Below are 26445 nucleotides of genomic sequence, written 5' to 3' on the forward strand. Positions count from 1 at the left end.
TTATAATTACTATTTATATATAATTAATATTTTATAATATAACTTCCTCTTATTCCGTTGATATGTTTGTCCGTTTGTTGCTGGGGAAGCTAGTGTACGATAGCGGTTTTTCATAATAAGGAAGTAGAAATACGAAATACAAATTGTCTTACTATTTTAATTTAAACGCTGCTTCCGAAGGAAATGAAAATAACGTTGCTATATCGTATAACTAATTCTTTATCGAAATCAAATACGCTCTCATTTTTCTTCATCAGCTTTAATCCGTATTTTATTTCGAACAAGAAGGTGCGTCGACATTCGTGATGATACGTTTATCGATATTGTTAACAAAAGCTGTTTATTACGCGTAAAACGATATTGCGTGCATTCCAAGAAGACACACAGCACAGATACGCAAACGTTGAAGTAACAGACACAATAAAAGGAAGTGCAAATTGAAAAAAAAAATTATTAGACGCATCGCTTTAATCTGCATTCTGCGCACACATCGATAGCAAGGTGTCAACGATGTTATTAACCCTGATCCTCGGAGAATTGGAACAGGCTCGAAATAAATAACGATGAGGTCATAAAATTGACGAATCTTGAATGTTGACACGTGTGCGAGCGGTTATTTTAGCGGTGTCGATGAAACGGGAAGCGGAAAATATGCGAAATTATGTGAGTCACCTATCACCGTAAGAATACGTATTCGTTAAAAAAACCGTATTTCAGCCGTAAGACAGAAACGTTGATCATATTTTATCTTGCTCGTATGAATTTTGATAAAGATCGTTGAAACCAGTTTCGAAGAAGGAGCTTTTAAATCGCGTTTAAATCAATTCTAGAATTGCAGCCATGGGCGAAATTCCAAATCATGCGAAAATATGACTAAATAAATATCCGATGCATTTAAACATTTCCAACGACATCTCCAATCAAAGTATGAAACGACGTATTGTCAGGAGATAGCAATTATCACGACGATATCGACATGTACGAGTGCGATTATTTGAAAGCTATTAAGAAAATGTTTCTGTTGTTGCGTGTTGTCATGAGAAATACCTACATATGTAGGTATTCGCGTGGCATGCGATAAACTTGCTTATGGATAGTGAAATCCGGTAATACCGCGAACAGATAATCAAATTCCATGATTGATGATCTACGTCGTAAAATAATCAAACGAAACTGTTATTTTTAGCTAAGGATATTTACGACTTCAAATATTATCTTTCTTTTAGAACGTTGTCTGCGGGAAAGAAACCCATGAATGAACGTATATATTTCGTAATTCTTGATTCAGATCGCAGCAAGCCAAGAAAACAGTTCTCCCTTTTCGTCGTCGAGAGTGAAAAGAGAATGAAATAAATTATAGTTGCCAGTGAATTTCAGAATCGATAATCCGTGATTCTGCGCTTTTAACGCGTATTATATATGATTTGCTGTTTCGTTCCTTTCGCTACTCGGACGATTCGTCACGAGAAACGATTTAGCCGATTTGAAGATCTCGAAAGGACTATCGAGATGGCTATTAAATCGCCATTTTATTTTTTTTTTCGCTAATACTTTTATGCACAGTCGCAATATAAGTGCGTGTATTATCGATTGCATGGAAAACGTCATTGATATTTATTATTCTCAAATTTATAGACATCTATAGATAGACTAGAGTCTTACGGAGATTTACAGATAAACGTGTAAGGCTACAGAATTCCTTATTGTCGAGGGATGAAGAAATAACGAAATTCCAGAATTACGTCTTTTCTACGAAAACTCGTAGTCATTCGTTTTCCCACTTTTTGCGCAGAGACGTTAGTCTTATTCGATAAAAGTTTCCGTGTCGATTAACAGGGAAGATATTGGAACGTCCTTGGAAGAAACGAAGCAAATATATAGAACTATGCGCTAGTTGGCAAAATTTCATTTTAAACGAAATCGCCCTATCGATACTGCGAAACAACGTTTCCCCCTTTTGCCAATAGTTACGGCAAACAGATCGATTCGCATCGGCCGTGTCCTTTGGTCCGATTCCAGATTCGGTAATCGGTGATTTTACGTTACGACCAATTTCACACTCAACGACGACGATTACCGATTGACTCCGGCACAGGATAATAGGGAGTTAACGAATGGAGGGAAAAGTTAAAGAGCGTGGGGTGCGCGAGGAATTTAGAAATTCAGAAATTCAGAAATTCCTAGGAAGCGTTACGGCGCTGGATGTACCAATCTGCCGATATCGTTAACCTTGATTCTATAGCAGGCCGAACATCGGCCGATGCAAGACGATTATTAAGCCTGATAGGCGGATAATGATGCAAAAATGCGTTCGACGTAAATGGATTTGGCATGTGCGATGGGAGTGGCGAATGGTTTCGCAGGCGAAAAAGGAGACGGGTGAAAGAAAAAGAGGTAAAAACGAGCGTCACGCGTCGAGCTCGAGGAGGGGGTGAGACGTATAGACGAGAAGGGAGAGGGGGGAAGGGAGAATCGTTCGGTTAGTTGATGTTATGTGACGGAGAAACGAGAAAGAGAAAGGTAGATCGAAGAAGAGGGATAGAAAAGAAGAAAACGACGAAGCAGAGGAAGAAGAAGAGAAAGACGATGGAAGTGGTGGCAACGACGCTGGCCCTGCCGACGGTGGTGGTGGTGGTTAGCGTTGTCGGTAGAGGTGGTGAACATCGTCCGAGAACCCGGAGAAGTGAACGTTGACCGTGATCAGGAGGGTGCAGTGGGGGTTCGAGGTTGTGTGGAGCACGATGGTGGGGGAAAAGCATAGTTACCGAGAGCAGCTTAGCCGTTAGGTCGTTGAGTGGTTCGTGGTTGTGCGTGCGTGTGCATGCGTGTGCGTGTGCGTGCGTGTGGGTCTGTATGCGTGTACACGTACGGTCGTGGGTACGCATGTATTCGGATACGAGGAAAGGGACGAAGGAGGTACTGCCGCGGAGAAGAGTGGGAGAAAGAGGCGACGGAACTGCGCGCCCGCGGCCTCCCACGTCGCGAATCATTCCTAGCCGAGTCTTTTCGACGCTCGCGACGCTTCTCCAGTTCCATTTCCAGAGACACCGATCCTTTTCGATATTTCGTCTTTATGCACGCTTGTCCGGAAACGACACGGTTCTCCACGACGTGACAGCGTGTGCGCCTTCGCTGGCTCCGAGCGGTGTCGCGACGTTCCAAAAGCTGCCAATTTCCACGCACGATTTTCGGTTTCTCTGCTACGTATACACACGTACATCCTATTTAGCCCTTTTGCCTTTCGGTGGAAGTTTCGCCTGTTCGGTTCCCCGTCTCCCACACTCGCAGATTCCTTTAGCTTAGTCACATTCCCCAAGAGCGGCCGAGAGACAGAGGCAAGGAGAAAGCGTAGAGAAAAGTCTGTAAAGAAAGGAGGAGGATCAGTGCAAGCACGTCCGTTCGCGAGGTTGATTCGCAATCGTCGAAAGTAAAACGGTTCGTTGGTTCCCGCCCGACAAGGCTGTGTAGTACACGCGGTTCTCCTAGGATATATACCGACACGCCACCCACCGTTTGTGTATGTGCCACTTTGTCTGCACGCGTGTTGGTACCATACGATCACGGTTGCGGTGTTCGCACCTTCCAGAAGTGAATTCGACGATTCGGGCCGGACAGCAGCCGGACCAGCCACTTTAACCGCCTGGCTTGGTCTTCGATCGATCGATCGATCGGAGAGAAACTAGCTCGTTAGAGCCCGAGGAGAGTAAACGTACACAGAGGCTCATTTTTGATACACGAGATCGATCGTGATTTTTGACCAGGATGTCGCACAAGATGCTGAGCCAAGGAGCGCCGGTTCACGGGGGCAGCTCACAGGTGAGTTTTTCTACTATTAGCCTGTTATTTTCCCTTTTCTTTCCTCTAAACGGTTCCGTTTACGTTCGATCCTCTCATCGATCGCTCGCTAGCTTTCTAATTATTCGCCAGTGTAACTGGAAAATAACGCGATTCTCTCGCATAGCTGTTGCGCGTTGCGTAACGATGTTCCATTAAAAATTCGCAGTGAAACGCTGACGAAACAGGTTTATTGGCGGATTAACGGTTACATCGTCGAATAGGAGCGGTCATTCGATTGCGTGAGAATTAATTAAATCCCGACGGAAGTGTGTTCGACCGCGGCACGCGTATAAATAGACGTGAGACATCGCGAGGGAAATCAAAATTAACACGACCGAAATGGAAGCGCCGATTTACATATAAAAATTCGCATACCGTTCGTAACCTGCAACGTACGAACTATTGCCAAACGATCTCGTTCGAGAGGCTGCAAAATGTAAGCCAACCAACCGATTGTACGGATCCTGTAAACGATTTACGAAGCGCTCGTAGTCTACAGTCTATATACCGTAGTGACGGTACGTAAATTCGAAACCAAGCAACCTAGTAATAGAGATAACGATGTTAGTCTTTCCGTCGGAAGCACGGAATTGGCGGTTTAATCTTCACCTACAGACCACCGTCTCGGAGAGCAGTTTGAATGTTTATCTCGTCGTCGTTATTTCATCGATCCAGTGAACAATTTCAGAGCCTACTTTGGCGTACGAGTACGCTCAATTGGAAAACATCTTGACGAGAAAATATCATTTTTATTTATTTATATTATAGTTATAGACGGAATAGTTGTTTATGAAATCGCGATTTCAACGAGCGACCGATCGAATTTTTATCGATCCGAAAAAAATCGGCACGCGAGTGAAACGACTTTCGTAGGCGATTCCTCGTTCGAATACGTGGAAGCCTCTGGTGTATTGGAGCATGCGATCGCCACGTGTTTCTCTTTTTCTCTCTGTCGATTGCCGCGAATTCCAGCATCGCACGTTGCTTACGAAGCATCGACTAATCAACCAATCGTTACAACCTGAATTAAGTGTCACGTGAAATTAATAAAACGAGGTCGGGAAAAAGTGCGCTGTTTCGCTAATCGCTTCGTACTCTTTCCCCACTCTGTTCCCTCTCTTCTTCCTTCGCTTATTTATTTTTTTCTTGTCCATAGGTGTTTCGCGGATACTTTCCATTGTTACTCAATCGTGAAATCATTGCACGCAACCCGTGAGTTGGACGGTTATTAGAACGCGAGAATGTTTCCGTTTCGTAGCGGAAATCAAATTCCTCTTCGTTTCGCTTCCAGGATTACGATGAATCCGTTACGACGACCTTTTTTTCTGGTATTCACCAAGTTTCGCGATCGCGTTAAAATAGACTAATTCGCCGTCTGTAAAAACAGAGGTGAAGTCTGTTAAAACAGAATGAAAAGGTTAGAACGAAAATGGGGCAATTACGTTCGAAGTTTGGAGCGGCGAGATACGTTCGTTACGATTATTTAAGATCGTATGGCGAGATTAACTCGTACAGCTGCGATGACCTAAAAGAAATTCATTTCTGATCGTTGGAAGCGAAGGAATCTGCGTGGTACGAATCAGAATATACATCGGTTAATTTCTCTTTCTTTCCAATTCGGTACAATGAATTCTCTGCATTTATCCTTTATGATTTACTTATTTACAAATTTTCAGCATTATATTATCGATAATACACCGAAGAAAGAATAAATCTTTTTGCGATGAAAATACGATTAGACGTATTTTTTTAGCGAAAGTTAGTTTTCCAGTCTTGGATTAAATCCGCTCGCCTGAATCAGCGAGCACTCGAAGACAAATAAATATTTCAGAGTATAGGTACAGTTAAATCAGAATTTTTCAATGACGGTTAACCGATACGGAAGTTGGAATCTGTTACGATAAAATTATCGTTTGTATGCTTTTCTTTTTTTTTTCTTTTCGTGATATCGTGCGTGTTCTGTTAAGTAGTGCGATAAGCGACGAGCGTTTAATAACCGTGATATTCGGAGGTTCGTGACACAGAAGTAGCCATTTTTTTCGGAAATATCAACGATGGATAGGGCAAGGGCTTATCGAAAGAATTCGTTCAACCCATTATAGATACGGACTGAACGAAAGAAATTCGGGTCGTAAAGAAACAAAATACTTTGTAACGTTCATCGATTTGCAATTGTAAAGTGTTGCCTCGTGATCCAACCATGACTTGCACATATGCAATTGTTGCGATCAACTCTTGAAAAATTATCGTCACCATCGTTATCTTTCGACGATTTTGATACCGGAGACATTGGCAAACCTTGGTTCGTCAACTCGTATTTGAGTCACCGATAAAACTTAATTAAGAGTAATTGTATGAAACGAGACGAAGGATAAATAAGAGAGCGTGGGTTGGTGGTATAGGTACGTATACGAAACGTCGTTAGAAGAGCGTTACACGCGTTATCAAGAGCCAAGTGATAAAATGCAGCGACGAATCACGGCTGATTCTCTGCCACTATTTACTTTCTAATCTCACGAATTCAACGGGTTCTTGCCACATCGTCCTGCACCAACGTCTGTCAATTTGATCGCGAGATCTAACGTCGAGGCGCTGTGCCCGGACCGCGATCGCGAGCTGGTTTCTCCTCCGTAAATCGCAATTTTTTTATTCCGCCAATATGAATATGTCGAATCGTCGGATTTAACGAAGTCTGAAATTCTACGCTCTTTCGATTCTCCCGGGGAAAAGCGAGAAATTCGAAAATTTACACAGATCGTTATAACAGTTTTCTTTCGATCATTTCGTAATAAAAATTCCCAAGTAACTAATTGCATATCTTTTCGTTCGGCAAATTTTTATTGGAAGTCGTGTTTGTTCGGAACCTTTGTCGGAAGACGAAACAGCTTCTTAGAGAGCGCGTGAATTTGATGTCGTCGTTCTGTTCTTTGCCTACTTTAAACTAGATGTGTCTTGTTATATGCAAGAGCCGGCTTTAAATTTAATCGTTAAATCGGATGTTGATAAGTGGCGCAAACGTTTCTCCCATTTTTACGTAGCCGTATCTTAAAAATCAATTTTTGGTGATCAGTCTTAATGAAATTGAAATTTAGGTACACTTTATGATCTTCTCGTTGACATTTAACAATTTAGTTTTGCGACAGTCAAACGTCTATTACCGAATCAGCTTTACAAAATTTTGATTTTCATCGATAGTGCTCGAAAGACCATTGGCAAAGTAATCGTATTAAATAGAATTTACTGCCTTCGGTAAATTAGGATAACATCGATCGTAGACGGCAATCTCTTTTTTCCAGCAAGATAACTTTCTTTTCATCTTTGAGCGCGTTCTCGAATGAGAATAGTTGAAACGAAACTCGTTCGTAAGTCTTGTTGCCAGCCAAATTTACCGTGCAAAGACGCGTAAGAGGATCTCGTTTAACTTTTTCGCTGGGCGAACGAGTTTTTCGAAGGGTCGTTTTACGCAGGCAGAAGTTGATCCCGACAGATATTTCCGGCGAACGACCTTGCCCGACTATCGTCTCCAACAGGCCAGAGCCCCGTTACGGTACACTCGAATTACATCCGTCAACTGACACTCGCGATACGACTTCGTTTATCGAAACTCCATTTATTGGGAAGAAATCTCAATTAATTTCTTCCAGACACGTTTCTCGTCGAGGCGTTTTCCAGCGATTGTCAGTCACACGTTGCTTACACGTTGTTTCCAGTATCGTATAAACGAGACGGACAGTTGCTTATCGATATATTATAGAGTATTATGTATATTATAGAATATTGGAAGCGCAAAATAAGTCTTTCCGTGCTTTGTCTATCGATAGGAGGTAATATCGCTCGACCAGAATGGAAGCTTCGACGCGTTTCGGAACCATACATAGTGGGGATAATCGACAACTCTGGTTTCTGTCATCTCGTTTGTCCTTCGGGTGTAGATAGGCGGAATTCTATTGTATTCTGATTGACAGGTTAATCCTTTTGATTTCGCTTGAACGACCATGATTCGTTTTAAAATTTCATAAATGCGAATATAACGTTTCTATGATCTCGACCGTGTCCTTTGTTTATCAATTTTCATTCGTATTTCGGGTATCGCGTGCTTTACAAGGGAATAAAAGCTCGTTCTTATCTTCTGTGACATCTAGTTTCTGCTTCGACCTCGATCCACTATAATCGACGAATGGGCATAGTTTTCCACGCGACTTGGTTATCGAACGTTGACTTCTTCCGTCCACGAACCGTCTGTGATCGATGAATCGAGTCCAGTTCGAACGATCGTGTTTTTCAGATCTTTTCGTTGTTTAGCTTTACAACACCGTATCACGTAGACAAGCAAGCAAGAAAATCTGTAGTATCGATGTAGTTTTTTTTTTTAACGCTGATTAACGTAGCTTTCTTAGTATCGAACCACAAGTTTCATTAAACTCTAACAAATTTGTATCTTTGCTATAGAGATGCGTACTTGGGCTTTTTAACGAAATTTTGAGGAATTCTTGTCAGCGACCCCGTCGTAATCTCTTCTGGTAGTCGAGCAATGGCAGATATTTTTTATAAGAATTTATCACGTAATTTCCACAATTTGCCATCGAGTATTTCGATTATCGCGTAATCAGCCAACGATTGCGCAACGGTGCAATCTGAAACATCTTTTCCAAGTGATTTGTCATTCTTTGTTGAAAGAGACGTTTATCTTTATTAGTCTTCTTAATTACTTGTATCTGTCATCCTAATATCCATAGTGGCAAGATAGGTACTGCAATTCTGCATTTATTAAATCGTTTCAGCCGTTAAAAGTTAACATCTTCGTGTTTTTTCTTCTTCTGTTTACATACACACGAATGTAACAAGTGGAACGCGAGAATTCTTTAAAATCTTGAATTAGAAAGTAGTCGCTAATAAACGACACGGCCAGTACCCTGTGTCAAGTTGGCACATTTTTGACAAATAGAAAGTTGCGCGCGTGCGAATATTCCCACTCCTCCCAATCTGAATAATATCTCGACACGGTATAAAACATCTAAATCGAGTCGAGTTTAATAATCGTCGACTGCCTGATAATTCTATCGAAATCTATCGAAATCTATCGATCGATAGAAGCATCGATAATCCTGATTTCGTCGAATCCGATCGTAACAGATATTTATCCATAAGGAAAAGAGGAGAAGATGCTGTTAGAAGAAGAAGGACAGAATTCGCTATTAGGCAGAGAAAGATCCGTCAGTGGGGCAGAGAAGAATCGGCCAGTTACATTTCCCTTGTAACAGCGGATTGCCAAGCCCGTGAACGGAACAAAGGGGTCCGGGTAGGAAGAAAGATTTCTCTGGCAACAGGATTTCGAAGAAACCGGCACTCGTGCAAAACAGTCTTTCATCAGACCCTTGCTATGTTCTCTCCACTAACCGGGTGCCTCGTTATTCACGCGAACTCGCTCCGACCCTTCTTACCTTCTCTTTCCCCTTGAACCGTGTTCTATCTCGAAAAAAGAAAAGAAGACGGGGGGCGGGGGGGGACGTGAATCTATGAACGGTGGCGGTCGTCGGGACTTCGACCCTTTTGTTTCGTAACCGAAACTAGTTTGCCGTGTGGCAGATTTCGATCCTCGAAACCGAACAAGTTTCGGTCAATCGCCGACCGACAATGACGCGTGCTTGGAATTGGAAGTCATGGCGACCGACCACGGCAGTATGTGCAGCGTACGGCTACGTCATGGAAATTTCCTCGTCGTCGAACACCTTTTCTCCCCTCTACGCTCGCTTTCGCGTTCTTTCTTGCCTTTTTCCCCTCCTTCCTTCCTTCCTCCCTCCCTCCCTCTTTTGTCGCGGCCCTCTCTATTTCTTGGTGCCCCTTCGTTCGTTATTCCGCCTTCTTAACGTCCATATCCCCTTCCCTTCCGTTCCCGATCTTATCGCTTTTTTTCCCCCCGCCTCAAAACCGATCGATGACTTTTTTCAACCAGTTTCGACCGTTGACAGACGAACGTTTTCCGCGTCTCCCTTCCGAGAATTTAATTATCATGCGAATGGACTGAAACGTCACTTTTCCGTTCGCTTCAACCGGAACGTCCTTGCCTCCAAGACCTTCCTGCGAGCGTAATTCAACGGCGATCGGCCTATGCTCACGTGCGCGTGTCGAGTGAAAGATTTGCGGAATAACGCTATGAATAACTATGCTTGAACGTGTTAATTAACGGAGCTATCCGCGCTGGCAGGTTCCTGCTATGAAACGTAATGGAGCAATTTGTTACGCTGCAAGATTCCGATCCTTCAATGTCTCAAGATTTTAAAGCAGTTAGCTTCTATAGGGAATCTTGAACTCTGTCACGGGGATTCCAGATACCCTCGTTTTCACTATTCCTGGTCAAAATGGATTATTTCTACATGCCGGTAGCACATCCAACGCCTTATCAGAAAATAGAGACTAATCGCTACGTCAGTGTCTTTGTTTATCCTAGAAATTTCACTGAATAATCATCTTGTAAATTACATTATCGTATTTCGCTCTACCAGTGTGAATATGCTACGATACTAATACGGTTTTACCGGTTTATAAACAAGGAACTGATAAATTTAGTTGCGAAACTACTCTCTCGCGACGTTGAGTGCCCTGGTTTTCTTTCGCTCGATGATCGTGTGTATTTTTCCGAATTTTCAATTCACCGTAATTTTCGTATTAATGGCTCGAGGATCGCGAGTGTGGCCAACAAATGTTAAAACAGACTCGAGGAATTCCTCTTATTTTCAAAAGTCGGTCAAGTACACGTATGCTTAACGTACTCGAAGTATCTGGTTCAATGACTATTTACTGCGTCCGTGACTTCGATAAAATTTTTGTAAAAAGTAATTCGAAATTCACATTCGTCGTTTAATTATCCGATTTCTTGAATTTCCCACCGAATCGAGATTTATACGTCGTACGATGAAACGACCGAACGAAAGAACGTTTTAATTTTACCACGACATTCGTTGTTTCCTGTTCAGAACGGCAGTAACCGTTGTGATTATTCGCAGCGCGATGCTTTGCTGTTTTTTCGACGACTCGAACAATAAAACGAACATCCGTCATCGTCAGCGTTTTTTTCTCTTTCTCTGCTATTCGTCAATTCTTCTCCATGGTCGTTTACGAGTCGCGCGAATTGCCTCCTTTTTTCCTCTAAGATGATTTCAAAGAATTGCGTTCGTTTTTTTTTTTTTTAGAAAAGAACAGACCAGTTCATCTTTATCGCGCAATTCGCTTCGTACATTCGATATTTAAACATTTTTTCCAATATGGTTCGTATCGTGAGAATATTTACGACGAGATCTTGAGAATCAAGCCAGTGGATCGTATTTTAACAGTTAATATCACGTTTGTTTTCTCTCGTTCGACGTTGGTATAGAACGGAAGATGGAGGTTCGTTAAGAAGAAAGTTCGCTTGTACATTATGAATCGCCGGTGACCTACGCAGCATTTCTCTTGGATATCCTAACGAAAACATAATCGTGTATTAAGAGAGAAATTGCTTTGTAATTGCAACGAGTCTTTGGCGAACCAGTTTCACTCGTTCGTCTTGATATCAAACGATAAAAGACTCGTTAAGAACGTTCGCTTCCGGTATACTTTGCCATAAAGTAGTTCCGGTATACCAGCTTATATCCGAACGAACAAACGAATTTGTGACATGAATTTTTGCAAAATCTACAATAGGGATAATTTCTTACGCAAAGCGACTCTATCGCGCATCTTGACATACACCGCTGTACTTATCGATTTATCGAAAGATGAATATCGTCGAGAACAAGATGCGTCGGATCTTACTCGTATTAGCCATTCGTGGCTCGTGAGTAACTCACACGACGCAAATCGAGACAAAGTCGCGCTACAACGCACCACCTACGTATAAATGTATTTACTCGTGTCGTGTGTGCAGGCTAAGGTTAGATAAGAACCGGTGCTTCTAATATAAATTTTCCACGGCGCCAGATGATTCATCCAGCTGTGTGCGTGTTTAGTCGCCAGTCACGTGTATAATTTCATTGAAGTACGGAGAAATCAGTAGACGCGCAAGTGCGTGTTTCGTTCGTTAGCGGAAAATTTTCTCGCTTTCTTAGAGAGACAGAAATTGCGGAGACAGTCGTTGGTCGTTCGAAAATCCATAGAAAATAAATTCAAAACGTAACATTATCGAAAAAGGATTTAAAGGCCGATCCATATATAGTCACGATGTTTACAATACCCTTTTATCGCGCGTTATGCGGTCTGGTATCGCGGAGAACGTCGTGCACAGGAAGTAGATCCGTCCGTGTGCATATAATAGCAGGAATGATCCATCGATTCGAAAAACGACGTATCGAGACTCGTTTGTATCGAGTTAGAATTACGTAACCAGTACGCTATATTATCGAAAATAAAAACAGAATTACGTGTAGCATAAGGAATTTTTTAGCGTACCGAAAAAGAGCGCCTAAATTAACATATGATAAATCAAAAATTAAACGCACTAATGCTCGAATGCTAAATTTGGATAGCGTTACATCTTCGTATATATCTACGCGTGTTGGCTGACGCGCAAAGAATGATGTGCGATGTCGGTAAAAACTTCACCGTACCCTCGAACGGAGAGGTTCTCAAATGAACATTTCCGCGCTTTTGTCTTTAATTTTTAACCGGATTTCCTAAATTCGGTCCTGGTCGGTTTCGTTTTCGTATCGAGAATTTCTTTCTTTTTTGTCTTTCTTCGAAAAAGATACATAAAATACGGTAACTAGACATACACAATCGCAAGACTATGCAAAATACTCGATGTAAAATATCTATTTAGATTGCATTTCTTTATTGGTAAAAGTTCAAATTTATACACAGATTCGCTGATATTCTACGATCGATATAGCAATATCCTAGGTTAGGGAGACCAAGTCTTCGGGGGTGGTTTCGTCTGGGAGAAAAGTTGGGCGGCACTGGTGGAAACAATCGCGTCTCTTCAGTTCTGCAAAGCATGGAGGAAGGTATATTAACATAACAGTACCGGTACACCTACGCGTGGTCGTGTTTGCAAAGGGTGGTATATCGCCGCATAGGCATCGCTAGTGGAAGGAGGGGCGAGTTACCGAGTTCGATCGTCGACCAGGGCGAGTTCACTGGTCTCAAGTAGTAGAAGTCACGCGAGTATACGTCTAGAGTTTGGAGTTTGTAGACTTCCATGCGAGGCACGATACGCGGAACACGTGTCGCACATACGTACGTATAGAATCGCACGGTGAACATAGCGAGACGAGCAATCTTACACTCGCTAGATACATCTTGTGTTACGGAATTGGAATATTTCGGATAGACCGAAAACCCATTATACTATTATCAAAGTAGAATCAAAGTATTATCAAAGTAGAATCGATAAAAGGTAATTAGCGGGCTGAAAATCGTAAAGGTGTCTACGAACGTACTACTATGTTTTACTTTGTGCTCGTTAGAACGTTCCTTGCGCGATTGTTCCTTTGAATTGTAACGATAGAATTTCTCCGTTTAGCTGAAATTTGAAGGAATGTAAAGTAAACTAAAAAAGGTACTCCCTAGCAAGAGGAAGCGAAACATCTCTATCAAGAAAGAATCATAGACATTCGCGTTTCGCGTCTGGCGAGGATATAAAAATTGTACGGTGGATGTCCGATCTGCTGTGAAATATTCGCGACCATTGCTTTGTCATTGTGTCGAAATCACAGATTACGCACGATCTACTCGGCAAAAAATGAAATATATACCTAGGATGGGTGCTGTGAACAGCGTATGCCCACGCGACGCGAAACAAAGAGGCCACCGTAGGTGGTCAATGATTTCGTGCGATGCATAATACGAACCTCGTAGTGGGTCATTGATGAAACACCATGGTACGTAATTCGTCATGAATCATCGACGACCTATGCAATTCGTAATTATATTGTTCATGCGTCGTGATTATGTAACCGTCCGTTAATTCTTATTACCAGCACTTTAAACGCTATATGGAAATACTTGTACAATTATGCTTCGAAACCAGTTACACGACTCGTTAAGCGTTATGGATCATGAACTTCTTATCAGAGTACTTCGGAATCTAGATGGAGAATCAGCACCAGGAGGATTATTTCGATCCGACTGTAACTACTTGGAATTAAAGTATCGAAAAATGGCATTGGTCGATAGAGCTGTTCGATCGACTAACTGCGTAAAGCGAAATGCAAAGAACGTTACTACGATCTTCCTGCGAATCTACGCTTATTCGCGATCATAATCGAATAGGTGACGGAATCGAGAAACTTGGAAAAAGTGGAATTAATCGGGGATGGCGCGCGAGAGGCTCGATCATCAAAGACTATATACAAACGTACATGTATGCTCGATGTAAAAACGAATCTAGCTCGATAAAAAGGAGATAAAGCGCGGAATGGGTGATCTGCAGCTCGATGAATCGATCATTGGAATTGGAAGCGTCGTTAATCGGACGATACGCGGCTGTATCCCTAGTCCCGAGTTCTCAGGACATGATGCAATCGCGATAGAAACGGTTCGCTTCTGTCGGATTTATCTGGCGTTGTAATCAAATTAAAAAGGTCAATGCTAACCAGTTTACGGACGCGTTCGCGTCTCGACGCTCGCGGTGCACGCGATTCAGCGGCGAAGGCAGTCGAGAATAGCAAAGTAGAAGCGGCGCGCGCGTCAGACCGTCGCGTCACGCGTGCGTCGCCTCTGTATTCGTTGTCCGTCGCCGGCCGGCCGCACGATCTGGCGTTCGATCGTCGAGTTCACTGCTCTCCTAGAACTAGAAATCACGTGAACGTGTCTCGAGACTGCATTTGGCTATCCTTGCATGCACGCCCGATTTATGTATAGGGTGACTCCATAAATATCGTCGATCGCGTTGCCAACCAAATCCCGCACGCTTTACACGCTCTATCGTTGCAGCTTTGCGTGTTCCTTGAACACGGGTTCAACGGGAACCTTTTCCAAAGGTTTTCGTTCGGTTCGAAGAAAATCTTACGATTGTTAGAACGTACCGGTCATCTCTGTACAATCTCTGTTTCTTCAAACGTTTCGTATAGAAATTGATCGCATCTCTTACGTTTAAGGAATTAGAACAGGCATATATTTTCCAATCTCTCTTATTCGCTATGCAGTCTGATAAAACGTTAGAAAGGTAGAAAAGAGAAATTGCCCTCGCTGTGCAAAGAAACACAGATTTAGATTCCGCCGATCTTGCAATTTAATGTCGCGTTAAAATCTTTAAAAATAGAGGGAAAATACGTTTCTAGAACGCGATAAATATTTGGCAGTACGTCGACTGATTTTCGACCAGTTGCTGTTTCGCCGCGCGTAATCGACCGCGTCGATCAACGCGCTATTATTTCATATCGACGGTATATTTTACGCATAGTCGATCGTCGCGCAAAATCGAGAAAAAAAGAGTCGAGATTCGCGTATCAAGTACCAGTCCAGACACCGTTCGACCATTTATTTAGAGCGTTTTTTCGCGCCGATAAAAAGTTCCTGCCGCGTATCAGATAACGATAGCGATTGCGCCATTCCACGTGCGATTGATCGATAAATTCACCGAGGGAAATACGGTCGATATCCTTGCCGCGATACAAACTCATATAGACGTACCTTTATCCGATAAAGCGAACGCATTTTACGTGGATAAACTTAACGATACGTTTACGCGTCCCACACTCGAAGGAAAGGAGTTGCAGGCCAGACAGATCGATTGCAAAGTGGATTGTATGAATTTATCGGATGCGTGACTATCAAGTGCTATATAAATGCTGGTTGCGCAAAGAATCGCGTAGTCGATCACGGTTTTGTAATTAAACTCTAGATAGAGCGAAGATAGTCGCTTTTGGAACGGTATTCATCGTCGCGAGTTTCATAGCAGGGCTTGAGACTATTTTTAAAAATTACGTTTCTCGTAACTAGGTTTTATAAGTGCGACCACATTCATGGTCGAATCGAACTTTTTCATCGTTAAGGCCGCGTTCTGCGAAAATCGTCCAAGTAGCAGATATTTAAAAGAATGTCATTTTCAATAAATAGCTAAACCAATAGCGAACGAATAATATCGAAACGATTCGGAATCGAGTAGTTGCTCCTGCATTTTCAGTAGCTTCGAGATTTATCCCTGGATTCGCGAGATATCATTTCGTAATAATTGCGCAAACAGCGGATTAAACAAGCGTACGCGACAAAGTTTTACATATCGGCAAGATGTTAAAGATCTTACGTATTTTTGGTTCCCGAAAGTTTCAACGAGAATTCTTGCTTTTGCGAATGAAACTTTTTTCGTTATTCCCTTAAAAATGGCTTTGCGATTTTACGAGAAGCGACGGATGATTTATAGACGTTGAACGCACATTCGTGCGGTTTAGTCGAGATTAGATAAGCACCTCGTACCGCGAAAGATAAAAGCGAATGTCATCGTTCCGTATGTAAACTTGCGCGTGTCACAACGATGTTATAATCGCGTTCTCCGCAATTTACAAGATCGATCTTGCGACAAGTGTTCGCAATATTGCGAAATCCCTTATTTTAATAAGAATGTCACGCATACTTTTGTCACTTTTGTACTAAAAATTTCACATACGTCATACTGTACAAATATGTCATTTTTATTGCAAACGCATCGCAAGGACGCGTTGCGTAACTCTGGAATCTTTGGTCGAAACGTTCATCTGCGAGAAATAGACTGCTAATAGATTTGCTTTTAAACAGAGACTTTAAAGATTTAAGGACTCCTAATAGGTTTGCATTGGCAAAAATTCATCGGTTTATTTTTCATTTTGCGATCCTGTGGTCGTTGATAACAGTCGCCACGATTGGCCTAAATTAAAACGTCGGTACGAGGTCATAATCGATCCACTTATTAATACGCTCGTTAACTTTTTACTTTCAATTCAGCTGGTTAAACCAAAGTCAAGAGAAACGTTGGTTGAAACAGTAGAAATGGACAGATTCGATTTTCGCGAAGAGGAATAATCTCGTAACGTCAACTTTCCACGCGTCGTTATTCGCTAATACCGAATATTTACGATCGTCTAAGACGACTAGATGTACGATCAATTTATGCGACAGTTTCCACGTAATCTACGTTTCTTGAATTCCTGTTATACGTACTCGTAGTCGTTCTACGCAAATGGCGAACAGCTGACTAGCGGAAAATTTCGATCGGTCGATCGTTTCTTTGATAATTTTTGGCCGATAAGATTGTACGACGGTTAACGAAAGTATTCGTACACTTGGCACAGAAATTCGACCGTCGAAGAACTCGTAGGAATGTGCGAATACCTTGATAAATGGCCGTATAAAGACGAAACGTGTGCGTCCTAACGCTTATGAACGAGGGTGTAAGGTCACGATGCTGCGTTCGCGTCTGGCCAAAAGCACGCGATCGAATCAAGAAGGTCAATGCTGTTACGGAGCAGGAGCACCGCAGTGGCATAGCAGCGATTCATCGTGTATCCGCGCGGTGTAACCGGTAATTCAGGGGCAGAAGGAGCAAGAGCGTGCACAGTGCGCAGCCATCCCACGCGTGATCCATGATCGCGCGTCGGACCCGAGATGAGGATGTGACGTTACTCTCAGATTTGTTAATTTGTTATTGCGCTGGCCGCGGTTGATTCTCGTATTAAAAGAAGCACGCGTGCGCATGTGCCAGCGAACGACTCGTCATTGAATCAGGCTGATTCAGCGAACGATCCGCCCCGAATCGTAGACCTCGAAATTAACACCGAATCAGCAACCGACGACACCTTGGATCACGCGCGCGCGCAATCTCGTTCGGCGAAACAAACGGTCAGATAGCGACAGGTTTATTATTCCACTTCTGTTTGATCGTGCGAGAATCGATCGTTCGAGGAGGAACGAATCGCTTCATCGACGTTTGACCACGATCGTCGTTCCTTACATTCGTATACGATGCATCGACCGTTTCTTTTCTCCCTAAGTCACGCCACGCTTCTAATTGCTGCTGAAAGATCGGTCATTGGTCGCTGGATAAATACGTTCAATATTTCGCAGCTTGTCCATGACGGACGATTATTGGCTATCGTTCGTCCGTATGCTCCTTTTTCTAATTCGTAGTCTAAACGGGTGTTGATCTTTATCCGCAAATTCGATCGAGATTTTGATAGTTTCAGCTTTGGATAGTCGAACCACGACCCGAATGACAATACGGAAATATTATTACAGTTGGATCGCGACTGTGTCGTTATCGAATCGTTATCGTAAATCAAAGCCACTGAATCGGTATCCCTTTCGTTGCGAATGCCGCGTGACTAATAAAGACGGCGCGACGTTGTGCACTTAATCGGGAACTTGCTTAACGTTTATCGCCGTTAAATAAACGTTCTCGAGAAACGATGTTTGACTTTGGTAGCGCCGTTGCATACGTCGCGTATGATTTCTAAGCTGATGTAGCGACTTCTTAGCTGATGTAGCGACTTCTTAGCACGCGCCATGTCCCCGAGCGTCCTTTAGATCGCTGCTGCGGTATAGATAAGAGAAGAACGAAGGAATTTTTGCCTACAACCGCAAACGCTTCCGAGGCTGATCAAAGTCGCGAAATCGAAGACGAGGAAGTCTCTGATCCAGTTTGTCGTCCCGTGGCGGTAATTTGTGTAATTGCGCGATATCGATGCACGGTTGACGCGACGAATGCTCGCGCGCTTGTCATAATATCTCGATTTATGCGGACGTGTTTGTTCGTGCATACTTTAACGTCAACGATGGAACGACCATGGTTGATTAGCCTTCAAGGACTCGGGGAAAAAGGCCGCGTCGGGGCGACCCCTCTTTCGATATCTCGCTCGTCCGCCTTGTTTCGCCATTTTCTCTGCTCCTCCGTCGAACCATTCGACGACACTCCGCTGCAAACCCTCTGCGATACGCTCAGCAACGCAACGCGCGTCTTTACGAAGTCATTGAAATACGTTATCCGAACGTTCTGGCTATGTTTCCGTCGATTGGACGAACGGAGGAAGCAACGATTCAACGAGTGTTTTAATTACACTGCGATTCGATCGGTGCGAGAGACTGCTGCGAAATAGCAGAACGAGCCGCGTTCAAAAGTCTCGCGACTGTTTGGAAAATACGGTCGAGGACGTGTTAAATATACGGAAGAGCAATAATTGCGGAAAACTTGTGAAGTAGATTGTTTCCGATTTATCGTGTATTTATTATAGCATTTCCGTATCATTTCGTTGTTACTTGGTAGCGTTTTTGTACGACTGTAAGATAGCATTATCGTATTATGCGCCGATACTTTTTGCATTCAGCGTACATGGAATATCGGTTTGACGACTTAATAAGAGATATAATCGAATGTAAAGACGGAAAGGAAACAATGTATAGCGCTTGAAAAAGAAACATCGCAGTACCGAAACGACACGTTCGCGTGTCGCGTGGATCACGTTGTGGCGCCATGACTAAAAAATAATCTCGCAATACGTGCCAACGGTTCGCGAGGCTGTGCGGAGTAACCTACGAATTCGAAAGGTACACAAGAGCTATAACCGCGTTTCATAACATCGTTAAATATTTACGAGATGCGGTTCAATAGCGAACCAGTTCGGCCGACTGTTATATATATATAATGATGCTGACTTTTCACATCGTTAGCGATGTTCGAAAATAAACAGAGCACCGCGCTATTATCGCTACGTTAATTCGTTGAATAATTACACGTATATTATTTTTGAAACAGAAAGCGTATAATTACGACTGTTTTCTTGGATTTAGAAAATCATGTTTACTTTGAAATGCGCGCGTTTCCTCGAAACGTATGTTCGTAGGATTCTCTCTTAAGTATACCGTATTAATCGCGGTCTTACGATACGAGGACAAAGTACAAAAATATCTGTACGGATCGTTTTAACGTCGTAAACCCGTAAAATGGTTTGTTCGACGAGAAGCTATAACGTCTTTTGTGTTTCTTTCTCGTCGTAATTTTGCTATTCGTAGCATGCTGAATCGACACGCTGAAACGTAGGAAAATGGTACTGCAAACTGTACCACGTGCCAGTAACGTCGACGCGTATTCGTATTTCCGATTAAAATCGAAGAACGGTCGGTACGAGATTCTTCTATGATAAAATTCCTTTATTCTTAAATGTGCGTCTGTGATTAATTTTCATCCGTTTTAACGAGAGAATCGGGCAATGCCTTTGAACGGAATGTCGCGAAGGCGGCTGAAACGAAGCAGCAACGACCGATCCGTAACACAGTCGGCGGAGGACCTAACCCGCGGTGAAAATTCTATTTTCGAAGCATCGCGCCACGAGCTTCTCCGAATATCTCGAAACCGTAGGTAGCATTCTCGTCTCTCGATGAAAATAATTCCATAGGTTCGTGATGCGTGGCCGCTTTCTACGGTGCAAACCGACATGGCGCTCGCTCGCTAATTTTTCCACCGTGATTTCGACGAAAATAAGTAAGTCTCGTTTTAGAGTTAAAGATACGGAGTAAAGGGAAATCGTAGAATATTCTAATTTCTATTATACATAGGTACTTTAAGAGCGAAATCGTTTGTTCCGAGTAGATCGAAGTATCCTACACGCAATGAAAGGAAGTTTGCGAGGTAGCAGAGAAAAATTGGCCTTACTTAGGTTTAGACGAATAAGACGCGACATCCTCCTCTGTGGAGAGGAGAGCTACTCTCTCGGTCACGGATAACATTTGTAAAGCGACATTTGTAATCGTTCCATTTGCAGCGGCAGCAACTGGTTCTATTCACCGTTAAACGAACTAAGTGGCAGACTGCCGGTGTAAAGGGTGAGACGCGCGATAGCCATCGTTTCACGATAGGATATGCCTATAATGCCGCGTAGAAAACGTTTCCTTTCTTATTTCCTTCGAGTCATCGAGTGCCTTTTAGGGAGAGAAGTAATCGACCGATCGAGTTGCCGAATCGAGATTTTTTCGCTCGTGCTTGCAGGTGCTTTCCCTGCTAATCCGTCGACGAACGTTTTCTCCCAAATTTCTGAGCGTCGAGTGACTGTCGCCTACTCTCTATGATTTGTATAATATGTATATATGTAAACAATAACATCGATCGATCGCGAGTAGTATTTATTCCTTGGTATACCCGTATGTTTGTGCGCGACGGGAGAGTCTAATATTACGGAAGTCTTGAATAAAGTTATTAACACGTTTCTTGGCAAGCGACGTTTGTCAATCTCTAACGCCGTTGCATAACTGTCCGAGATCGCGTTTTACGAGGCGCGATGTATTTCTTTCATATCGTGTCAACCGATCGCAATTCGGAACAACGCTTCTACACAGGATATGCACGGCTCTCGAGGCGAAAGCTACTCTAGCGTGTTTTCGCGGGTATCTTTAGGACACGCTATATCGTTCCGGAGTTAAAATAGATTCGAACAGGCTAAAGCGCGACGAACGACGCAGGACGACAAAGTTCTTGACACTCGAGCGCATCGACAAATTGACAGGCGCCTCTGCCAATTTTATTCCCACCGACGAAACTGGCGCTCGTGAGTTTATTTTATTCGCTGGAGACGTTTCAACGCCAATTTATCGTAGATCGCAGGTGCAAAGAATCGGAGAAACGTGGTTCGCGTTCTCGCGATTATGCACTCAACTAGGGATATTTAGTTTCTATTATAACGAGTTTAGCGACCTTGGCACTAGGAATATTTCGAGTTTGCAAATATCGTCGTGAAAACTCTATTCGACAAAACTACAGAGAGAGATAAATAGATAGAGATAGATAGATGGATAGATAGAGAGAGAGAGAGAGAGAGAGAGAGAGAGAGAGAGAGAGAAAGAGACGGTCGTGAAAACGGGGATTCCATATCGATTCGAAGGAAAGTCACGTGCGATCGTTAGAACGTTGTCTAATTCCGTGGCCGTCGTGGACGTAGGTGACGCGAACGTGTCCATTTGTCGCATAATTCAAACAGAGGTGTTCTGTTAAGCTTGGTTAGCGGTGAGACAGAGTGGAACACGGGGAAAGAGCGAGACGAGTTGCTCACGTGAGACTGCTACGACGTCTATTTGCTCTTCCTATTTTCGTAGCCGTTTGGTATATAAGGAGCCCGTCCTCGGAACATTGCCGAAAGATTTGGCAGCGATCCGTGATTTTCTGCGCCGCGGCACTCGCTGTGCCATAGATAGAGTCGCTAGAGAAGACGAACACGAGCATAGTTCACCCGGAGGAATCGTGCCGGAGATGCGTTGTCCGTTTCGACGGGAAACCGCCTCGAGTTGCTCCGATTTTCCGGCTGGACTTGTTTCGCGTTCTTCCTCCTCTCGAGCCTATCTTTCGAGTGGGGAGATCTCAAGATAGATCTTCCTTTGCCGATCTGGTTTTACTCGCAGTGAAAAAGCGAAGATAGCGTTTTCGCGATTGCGTTACTGCGATGTTTCGGCAGTTTCGTCAACGGCGCATCGACCACGCAACGATTACTTTTGTCAAAGCCTCGTGCAAAGGTGACAGGAGTTGGTTCTTTGGTGATACTTGGTGATATTCCGCGAAGATCGTACGTCCGAGCTGTTGTCCCCCGCGATTTTATTTGGACGAGTAACGTCGACAGCTGCGGCTGCCAGCGAATTGGGACAATTCGGATCTCGTCCGAAACGGCGCGCTCTGGCGTACACGGCATCGGTGTTTGGCACCAATGGAAGATAAATAAAACACGTGGCACACGCACGACTGGCAGCCGTGCTCGGCGAACGATCTCGGAGGGTTGAAAGAAACCGGTGGAGGAAAGAAGGCGAACAGTAGTCGGGAGGAATGTCGAAGGCGACGCGTTCGACCAACTGAACAATGGGGAACACGGACAGCGTGCACGACGTAGAGATGAGCTCCTTGTCCTCGACAGCCAACGATCGTTCTTACATCAGGGTGAATAGAAGCGAGCAACTTGATTCGAACCTGGTTTGTCCCCTTTGTTTCATCGTGGATATCAGAGTGATTAACCGCATTCGTTTAAAACGTTCGTTTGAAACGATATTGGCTCGACGGTAAAGCAACGTCTATCTATCTACGCGAAGCCGACGAGTAACTATTCGCGGCTCTAACTCGAATAACAGCGATACGGCGTTATCAAACGATAGGTGTTACCGTGGGTTACCGGGCGACAGATAAAAATCGAGCAACAGGAGCTTCGTTCGAACAAGTTGTAGAGGCAGACCACGAATTACGTATATCGGTGTCTGGCTTCGTACAGGCGCCAACTAAACACAGATTTCCGTGTATACTAGCAACTGTTTGACGCGCCAGACGATATATATCGCACCTTTTGTACGGAATCGGATGTATTCTAGATCGCGCAAACGATATCGTTCGAGGTTTGTTGCTTCGTCACTTATGCCACGGAACGTCGATAAATTCGCTTCTTCTCGTTTCTCGTCGATCGTTTCCCTACAAACAACGTTTACACGCGTTCTCGCGTATCGAGTAATCGTTTGCGTAAAAGTAGAAGAAAAATTTTCCTAAAAGTTGTTGAATTCACTTTCAAAGTCGTACGTCGATTTCCAACAAATTGTTGGACATTATCTTATCTAAACTGTCACGTATGTATATTTCGGTATTACGTACGCGTGCATATCTTAAAGTTAAACTCGATGTTTGACGGCCATCTATTTGGTCGCAACAAAGTTTCCGATGCTATCCGATCGTGCAACTTGGAAACGCTTGTTTGTAAACTGGTCGGCTTATCTACCGACATTAAAGCTATCTATCTACAAAGGGAGCGCTTATCTCGTTCGATCGACCGCCTTGCTACACGGTATCGATAAAGGTTACCGATACCGGTTGCTCGATAAAGTTGCGATTTACGTAACACGCGTTAACACCAGTAACATCTATTTTATCGGGAACGCGAATTTCAAGTTCTTCCACGTTTTAGTTGGCGTTTGTCGCGGACAAGGCGAGTTACTTCGTTTTCATTTATTTTTAAATGCACGCCCGGGAGACGTTTATAATCGAGAAACGACCCACTTAACGGATCGTAATAGAAAATCAAAGTTTCGTCGGGAAACAGGGAAACAAACTGTGTCGCGTGGAATCGAGGAATCCGGTAGAAAACGCAATGTTCTCGAATCTCTGTTAAAACTCAAGTATAACGATTTTATTCTCTCACCCGAGCAAAAGTTCTTGCTCGTGATTATTTATAACGTTCTCTATTCGTAGTCTCATTGTCAAGATCGGAAAATTTCTCTCCGCGTGTTTAGAACCAAGCCAGTTAATTTCATTTACATTTCCTATTTTTCACTATCCTATTCACGAACGACAGTCCTATTACTTATGCGCAAAACGAAACGACAACTCGGCCAAGACGTGGTAATTTTACGTTTCCACGATACAATGGTAATTACCCTTTATCCGCGATTCCATTGTTATCGAACCAACTACGTAAGGTGAGTAATTTGTTGGTTACGTAAAAGCACAGATAATTCCCACTACCGAACGCGCTTCCGTTTCGGCGAACATGGCTACGCTTTGTCGTTTTCCTCCAAACTTTAGAAATCGGGTCGAAACACTCGAGACGATGTTTCGCGTTGTCAAATAACTTTGAAATCGACGAATCCTCTTGTTCGTGTATCGTGAACAATGATTTTGTGCGATCGTCTTATCGAATCCTCTCTATGTAAATACGTAAGATACCGTGGAAGAATCGTTTTTTAAATAAATGTCTGATTCGTTGCAGAGAACGCCAATGCGCCCAATGATAGCGGAATACGACCCAAAGAAGCACGGTGTGAAAACAGAACTGTCAGACACGGTTCTTGTCAAGTAAGTGCGAAAACTTGGTTTACGAAACCAACGCGAACGAACGGTTCAACGATAGTCGAGCGATTCACTATCTGCTACCACGACCAATCATCACCATTGCTTTCTTGCCAAACTCAAATGCTCCGTGCTCAAGCAAACGTGAGTGACAACCCGAGGATCATATATTGTGCATTATATCGTATATATGTGTATTCTCTCATTCTCTGTGCTCTCTGTGATATAATTTATTATTATACATAGATACATACGTGTATATATATATACATACATATATATATATTTATTTATTTATTTATTTATTTATTTAATACGATATTCCATAATATATAGAAATAACTTCACAACTAATTCGTGCATACCGCCTGTGATCGCTGACGTAGAATTCGTAGCGTAGCCTGGCACCAGGGATGCTTGACAATCGACTGCTGAATCGTGACGATTCTGTTATCGCTGGTTTGTGCAGAAACGCGCTTCCGTTTTTATTTAGCGTGCCTGCCATGTACTCGTACGTTTGACAATTTTACTTTTCTCTTGGTTTTACTTTCCTGTTTTTATCATTTTTCTGCTTCGTCTCCATAACCCGTTTAAATCCAGAACCGAAGGCCACCTCGTTTTGTGCAATCTTAGAAGTCTGAAGTATTTTTCTTCTTCTTTTTTTTTTTTTTTTTTTTTTTTTTTTGAATGAACGAACGAATATCGTTAATTTTATGTTCGAACGTTATCGCATGCGTAGCGATATCTTCTCAACGTATCGTTGTTTACCTTGGGAATATCGTAGATTGTTTCAAGTATTTACAGGCACCGCCGAATAACATCGATCTAACGTCGTGATAGTATTTTTATAATTTGGAATAAAAGATGGGTTATCATCGAAGAGTATCGGAGCTGATACGTACAATGTGTTGGACACCGTAAGTGCTGGTGTAACGTGTTTCCATTTCACGAATGCGTAATACGAGTATACATATGTATCTGTATAGCGGTCGTTAGCGAGATCATGTTAGAATCGTAACGAGAGTTTTGGCAGCACACGATGAAGATCCTATAACTACGGTATACTTAAAACGCAAAGTAGATTTTACTTTCGAATCGATTAACGTTCGAATATCTTTTGAAAGAAAGGGTTGAGTAAGCTGGCAACATTCTGAACGATACGATCCTAATTATCATTTATGTACCTTGTTAAACAATGACGGACTCAATGACGAATTCAAGTTGTATAATTCAAAAAGCAGGTTCCCCGTTTTCCTGGTTATCGGCGATATACGTAAATAAAAGCTATGTAATCTGCCAAAAGAGTACTTGTTCTTAAGAAGCAAGAAGAACCAGGAAAAGGGAAATGTCGTCGAAACGTTCGATCGTCCGATGAATTTATACGATTATGGTTTATTCAACCCATACGTGTATGTACATAATACGTAGTCCCCTGTAATAACGATTTTATTATCTTCGTCTCTGCCATATCGCGAACAGAAGTAGCAAAGTGATAAAGAAGGGCCTGGAAAAAAGCAAAAAAGAAAAAAATGAGAGGATACAATATACGTAAATCATGCATAAACGAGCGATTCTCGATCGTCGATTTGGCTGCGACACGACGAAATCTTTGGATCCTTTGCGCAGAGGATGGAATTTCTCCTTACTGCACCTTAAGAAACGTCGCTTTCTTCATGTTTTCCTTCCAGTCTTCGCGCACACGTTTCGCATTTCTCATATTAATCGCGGTAATCTCTTTCTCTCATAGAGCGGGGTTAGGTTTCGTAAGTTTGTTTATCGCGTCCAGTTTTCTCATATCGATCATAACCGATCGTTTGCGACGATTATAAAATACGCTTTATAACGCGGAAGTAATCGGTAATTAT

At 42.9% G+C, this 26445-nt stretch overlaps 1 protein-coding gene across 3 annotated transcripts in view; it reads left to right on the forward strand.

Moving 5' to 3' along the window:
* Positions 1 to 3248: 3248 nt before the first annotated feature.
* LOC117213916 (proton-coupled amino acid transporter-like protein pathetic) overlaps positions 3249 to 26445 on the forward strand; it is a 32771-nt gene continuing 9574 nt past the window's right edge. Inside the window, exons 1-2 of one of the 3 annotated variants that reach the window (XM_033459625.1) lie at positions 3249 to 3816; positions 24501 to 24586. In XM_033459625.1, the coding sequence (XP_033315516.1) occupies positions 3763 to 3816; positions 24501 to 24586 (140 nt within the window). In that variant the 5' untranslated portion in view covers positions 3249 to 3762. Of the gene's footprint in view, positions 3817 to 21840; positions 22727 to 24500; positions 24587 to 26445 lie in introns of those variants that run through there. The other 2 variants (XM_033459623.1, XM_033459622.1) reach the window with 2 other exon arrangements.

This window comes from Bombus bifarius, unplaced genomic scaffold (assembly GCF_011952205.1).
Source record: "Bombus bifarius isolate JDL3187 unplaced genomic scaffold, Bbif_JDL3187 scf7180000009145, whole genome shotgun sequence".
NCBI classification, from domain to species: domain Eukaryota; kingdom Metazoa; phylum Arthropoda; class Insecta; order Hymenoptera; family Apidae; genus Bombus; species Bombus bifarius.